At 38.8% G+C, this 6397-nt stretch overlaps 1 protein-coding gene across 1 annotated transcript; it reads right to left on the reverse strand.

Moving 5' to 3' along the window:
- Positions 1 to 449: 449 nt before the first annotated feature.
- On the reverse strand, positions 450 to 5675 carry NDUFAF4 (NADH:ubiquinone oxidoreductase complex assembly factor 4). Its single transcript, XM_069488471.1, has 3 exons — positions 5515 to 5675; positions 4871 to 4974; positions 450 to 898 (listed from the first exon to the last, which is right to left on the reverse strand). Exons 1-3 carry the CDS (start codon positions 5648 to 5650, stop codon positions 614 to 616), a joined length of 525 nt encoding a protein of 174 aa, XP_069344572.1. The 5' UTR covers positions 5651 to 5675; the 3' UTR covers positions 450 to 613.
- Between the last annotated feature and the right edge of the window lie 722 nt (positions 5676 to 6397).

The following is a 6397-nucleotide window of genomic DNA, read 5'->3' on the forward strand; positions in this document are numbered from 1 at the left end:
TATTCCATACTTAAAACCAATTCAAAACAAAGGAAATCCTTGCTAATTCTTATTCCTTGGAGTAGCAATAAAAATGTATTTTCCACTGATTTTGTATCTAATTCCCCAACTGCCTTTATTTGAGAAATACAATTATTCTACCTCACTGTCAAGCCTCTTTCCCTACAAGAAAATGCTACAGTCTTAAGAATCAGGAAAGCTCTTACGTTCTATACAATCCAAAGGAAGAATGAACTAACCACCTAAACTGTAAGGTGAAACTTTGAATGTTAAATGACAGATTGAGGACATTTCCCAAAGGGCCATATAACCAACTTAAAAGCTGATATGATTGGCCTAAAATAACACATTATTTTGTTTACAATAAATTTATAGATGTGATTAGACATGCTGACATATACATATAAACTATGCCTAAACCAAATTAAACCTTAGAAAACAAAATATATTCTATGAGCAATCCTGAAAAGCCAGCACAGCTCAATAAATAGTATGCTCTCACAAGAAGGGAGCATTGATTACTTGGTAATTTATATAATATGCTAAAAATGAGGAAATATACAGAATATCGGGATGGGGAGTACACATAGGAAAAGTAATTTCTTGATTTTCTTCATTTTGAACTTATGGCTTTCTTGTCTTTTCGAGGGAAGACTTTGACTTCAAAAGTAACAAAATATTTGAGAAGGGCATTTACATCTTTCTGTTCTAAATAGTATTCTTGTGCTATTTTCTCAGCAGTCCATGTTTCTGGATAAAGTTTGTGATTGTTGAGAAGTGTTAATGCCTCTACAATGGAAATTTTGCCTTTGGGAATGTTCTTAACATCCATATTAACGTGGTGGTCTTTCGGCAATCTGAACTCCTTTGGCTCTTGACGTGTTTCAGCAGCTTTTACCTAATATCAAAAAAAAAAAAAAAAGGGCTTTTAGGATGAGACAAAATATTTGACATTTACCTTCATGTTTCTCAAATCTACACTATTCTTCTTCAAATAAATACTTCACATGCTTCCCCAAACATTTTCTCATTATAATCATTTGACTGCACTTTTGCTACATTGCCTTGTCATAACCACAGCTCTATCATCAAGAAATTTAGGTAGCTCTAGAAAATAATAATCAAATGTATACCATTCATTCACCACATTACTTCATAAATACTAAAAGAACAACAAAAAGAACTGATTGGGTTAAAAACCACACCTGCTTTAGAAGGGCAGGATTCTGGTACTGCCCTGACAGCTATGAACAACTTGATAACATCCATCCTGTTTCCTAGTTTTGTATTTTATATTCAATGCCCCCAAACACTTTGAATGAATTCAAATACTATTAGAGATCTTGCCTCTTCTGAGAAAATAATCTAATGCCTCCAATACCCCAAAACAAACAGAACAACTTATGTATACTCATCCTTTCACCTGTCTGTCCCATCCAAGCTTAATCACTGAATTTGTGCTCAGCATTCCTTTCTCATTACCTAGGCATACCTATCATTCCTTTTTTCTTTTCCTTTTAACTGCACCCTGCCTACTGCTGTTTTGTCAAAATATGGAAATGCTATAGTCACTACCTTTTTAAAACACTCACCAAACCCAAAACCAACATTTCCTTTATGACCAGTTTCCTTCTCTTCAGCTAAGGTTTAAAACAGAATGATATTTGCTATTTCTAATGACCTCCTAGTTGCTTAACTCAGAGGGCACTTTTCAGACCTTATTTGAACTCACAACAGTATTCTGCTATATCTGACACTGTTCACCACTCCCACATACCTACTCTCTTTCCCTTTGGTTTCTCTGCCACCCTCCCCTCTCCCAGTTTTCCATCTGTTCCTTCACCGTTTTCTTTGTGCATCCTTTCCCTTCTCTTGCCCCTTAAATGTTAGTGTGCCACAAGTTCTGGTACAGGCCCTCTTTTCACTCTACACATTCTTCCAAAGTAATCCCACACACTCCCCTAACTTCCATTACTGCCAACATGTCAATGACTTCCAAATCTGTGATCTCGAACCTAAACCTCTTTCCTGACTTCCATTCCCAAATGCCTAATAGGTATCTCCAGTTGGGTGACTTATATACACCTCAAATTCATATGCCTAAAACTGAACCTATCACCAGTTCTATTCCCCTATTTGCAATCTCAATGACCAAAACCACCTACCTTCCGTATCTCAGGCCCCAAACTGGGAATTACATCTGACATATCCCTCTCCCTCGTTACATCCAATCAATGAACACATCCTGTTGATACTGCATCCCAAGTTTCTCTCGAACCCATTCACTTCTCCCCCATTACTAAATCATCGTAGTTCAAGCCAATGTCTCCTGCAGGAACTATTGCAAACACCTCCTAGTTGGTCTCTTCTAACTGGATAAAATGCACTTTGTTCCCTCCCAGCCCACTCTGAAATCTGACAACATTTTTTAATATGAAACTCTTCAATGGCTTCCCACTCCTCAGAATAAAACCAAAATTCCAAAATTCATTGACAAGACAAATAAGGACCTTCATGACCTGGCCCCTATCATCCTCTAACCGAACTCACTTCTCCCAAATTAGCCCTCACACTTTCCCCTAACTGCACTGAACTCTAATCATTCTCCAAAGGCATCACGTACTCTCATATCTTCATATTGCAACCTCAGCTTAAAACACTCTTTCCAATTTCTTCACTTTTTAAAACTCAAAGCTTCTCTCATCTTCCTATTCCCAGGTAGATCCTTCCACCCCAAACACACCTGTATTCAGATTTCCCTCCTAATTAATATTAAATACTAAAATAAATATTACTTGAGCAAAAGAAAACCTTAGGAAATTAAAAATAAAAAAAGTCCCAAATGTGATAAAAGTATTTTTTTAATCAAAAACTAGTATCATTTTATTATAATTAATGTATCTAGTAAAACTAGTATCATTTTATTATAATTATAACATATTATAATTAAACATTAGAGACATATAAGGAACAGGTGAGACTGCCTACTTTTACTATGTTAATGTTACAGACAACACAATAAGACAAGTATAAATATTAGAAAGGAAGAGAAATTATAATTTCATACAGATATGAAAATATCTTTATAAAAATAAAGAGAATCAACTCAAAACTAATGGAAATAATAGCCTAGCAATGTGAGTAGCTACAACAGAAAGATCATTCGCTGATATACAATAGTCCCCCTTTATCTGCAGTTTCAGTTACCTGCGGTCAACTGCAGCCTGAAAATATTAAATGACAAATTCCAGAAATAAACAATTCATAAATTTTAAATTGTATGCCATTCTAAGCAGCATGATGAAATCTCTCACCATCCTACCTGAGATGTGAATCCTCCCTTTGTCTAGTATATTTATGTTGTAGATGCTACCTGCCCATAAGTCACTTAGTAGCTGTCTTGGTTATCATATTGACTGTTACAGTACTGCAGTGCTTGTTTTAAGTGACCTCTAATTGACTTAATAATGGCCCCAAAGGGCAAGAGCAGTGATGCTGGCAATTTGGATATGCCAAAGGGAGACCATAAAGTGGTTCCTTTAAGTGAAAAGATGAAAGTTCTTAATTTAATAAGGGGAAAAAAAAGCATATGCTGAAGTTGCTAAGATATGGTAAGAATGAATCTTTTATGTGTGAAACTGTTATAATTGTTCTATTTTTATTATTATGTTGTTAATTTCTTATTGTGCCTGATAAACTTTATCCATAGGTATGTACGTATAGGAAAAAACAGTATTCTACATACAGAGTTTGATACTACCCCCGGTTTCAGATATCCACTGGAGGACTTGGAACGTACCCCCTTGGATAAGGTGGGGAGTATTGCATAGGCAAAACAGTTACAAAATTGAGAGTGAAAAAAGATCCCACTCATAGTAACAACCTTCCCTCTATTCCTCAAAGACTCAATAATTAAAAGATGTTAATTCTCTACAAATTAATCTATAAATTCCAATTCAATTACACTCAAAACCCAAATAGGACTTATTAAAGAACCTCAGAATTTGATTCCAAAAAAATAAATGTGAGACAAGAAACTTCTGAAAAGAATGAGAGATCATAACATATCAAGATATACCATAAAGCTCTATTAATTAACACATTATGGTTCTACTGTAAAAACAGAAAAATAAGTAAATAGAACTGATGAGTCCATAAAGAAACCTGTATGTGTATGTGCAGTTGCATTTTAAGTAAGTGGAAAAAGGTCTGGGTTATCTGATAAATTATATTTAGACAACTGGCTATCCACTGAAAAGAAATTAAACTGGTCTTTTTCACATACTGAACACCATCCCTCACTGTATACAAAGCACTTGTGCCTGGCACTTACATACTGCAGCATATGGATTTACATATAGGTTCCCATTCCCAATGTATTCTATGATCCTCCTCCTAATTTTACATGTCCTATCTAAATATATTCTTAAGAGCAAACAAACAAACAAACAAAACCCAAACCCACCAACATTAAAAGAAGTCCCTGAGATCAGAACACACCTGAATCTACAGAATGAGAAAATAGTACTACAGCTCTCCTTTTGTTGCTGAAATGACAGCCACTGCAAGAATTACCTTACCAAATCCTGCAAATTCTGAAATATTAAACAATTCACACAGTTGCATTCAATCAATACTTTCACAAGTCTTTTAGAATTCTGGTAAATATCCAATCAACCAACACATGTGGGTCTTGCTATCTTACCACTGCGCTTAAACTTTGCCAAGGCACTATACTCTGGTCACAAATACACTGACATTTTACACTTGCAGAGCACTCTTTTTACTACTTGCCACACTTTTCTTGATCATTGTCCTGGAGCCCCAAAATAAGTAAATTATCTATTTACTTAATTAAAACACACATTACCTGCACGGAAGGCACAGGATCTTTGGAATCTACATACACATCTTTTAGTAATGACAGCAGCTTGCCATCTTTTCTAGTAATTTCTTCCTTAATTTCTGGATGGCCTAAGGAAAGAAACAAAAATACCACAATGTTAAAACCAATGAAAATTTCCTCCAAGGTCCTACACGAGGCAGCTACTTTAATTATTTTTTAATAAATATAATCATTTAGATACTTTGGACTTTAACTATAAATCAAAATATTAATACTAGGTCTAGCTCAGGGTCCAGTATTCTGTGCAGACACCTAGAGAAAATTTTGCTGCACATGATCCCTTCGGATTTTGAGTCCTTGTGTCAAGTCGCCAAGCATTATAGACAAAAGCCGGAGAGAGCCGGGTTGGCCGGGGCATAGGCCGCCAGCTAAGGGACGAGAAAGTAGGCGGAGCCGACAACCCCACTGCGGGCGCCGAGGGGACATTCTCAATGTCACCAGCCAGGCGGCTCCACCTTCCCGCGCTTTACTGGCCCGAGCCACCGCGACCGAGCAGGTTGATGTCGGTCACCCGGCCCCCAGGCCGAGGTGGTCCAAGCGCGCGGAACCGCCCGGCTTGCACAGAAAGTCCGCGCCCCCGCACCCCGAAACGCCCCTCCACCACTCACTGCTGACGTGCTCTCGCAGGAGGCTCTTGGTGGAAGGGTGCTTGGGCGCAGCATAGGGCTTCATTTTGCTGATTTCTTTTTGCGCTCGGTTCTCTAGGTTGAAATTCCTGATCGCGCGAATCACCAAAGCCCCCATCTTATCATAACGCAGGTTCACGCCGCACGTGGGAAAACACCGGCACGGGCGCCTTCCAGGAAGCACGGAGCATGCGCACGTCTGGGCTTCACGAGCGCCGGTCGCCCCCTAGCGGTCGGGAGGCCACACACCGCATCTTAGCCCAGAGTGTATGGGGGAGCCCCTCCCTCCGGGGAGGGTGACGTGCTCCCACGTGGGGTCGCTTCTTGAGGGAGGGGGCGGGGCGTAAGCCTCAGACCCCGGATGGTTCTCCGCTCAAGAGGGCTGTGGAGGTGGCGGGAGACTTTAAAACTGTTCTGCCAGGCGTCAGCCCAGACTTTCTGACTGAATTCTAACGGAGTGTTGAGTGAGGTCCGGCATTGGCTTCCCACGGGTCAGTGCAGCCAGATATAAAGCCGATAAAAATGGATCTTATTACACCAGGGTCAAACAAGGTTCTAAAGTTACCCGATCCTGTTATGTGAAAGGAAAATAATGAAAGGGTATTTATTCTCGATAAATATTTATTCTCAGCCACTCTTCTATTTTAAATGCCTTATTTTCCTGTCCCGTTGCCTGATGCGTTTTCGAGCCACTGTATTCTCTTTTTCCATTATTTTTTACTTCCCTTTCTCATAACTCATTTGACCTAATGATATCGATTTTAGTTATACTTTCCCTTCTCTTTATTTTTGCTACTAGTTTGTTTTATTTCTCCGCGCTACTAAACGCTGAGTCACCCGGCTATTCCCTAGCCTATTACTGTTC

The sequence above is a fragment of the Eulemur rufifrons genome, chromosome 15, assembly GCF_041146395.1.
Source record: "Eulemur rufifrons isolate Redbay chromosome 15, OSU_ERuf_1, whole genome shotgun sequence".
NCBI classification, from domain to species: Eukaryota; Metazoa; Chordata; class Mammalia; order Primates; family Lemuridae; genus Eulemur; species Eulemur rufifrons.

Excerpts from the sequence above, each read along its gene's own strand:
- NDUFAF4 (XM_069488471.1), bottom strand. The coding sequence starts at position 5,650 with ATGGGGGCTTTGGTGATTCGCGCGATCAGGAATTTCAACCTAGAGAAC. Across the intron at positions 4,975-5,514 it reads CCTGCGAGAGCACGTCAGCA|GCCATCCAGAAATTAAGGAA; the intron begins GTGAGTGGTGGA and ends TTCTTTCCTTAG. Across the intron at positions 899-4,870 it reads ATCCTGTGCCTTCCGTGCAG|GTAAAAGCTGCTGAAACACG; the intron begins GTAATGTGTGTT and ends TTTTGATATTAG.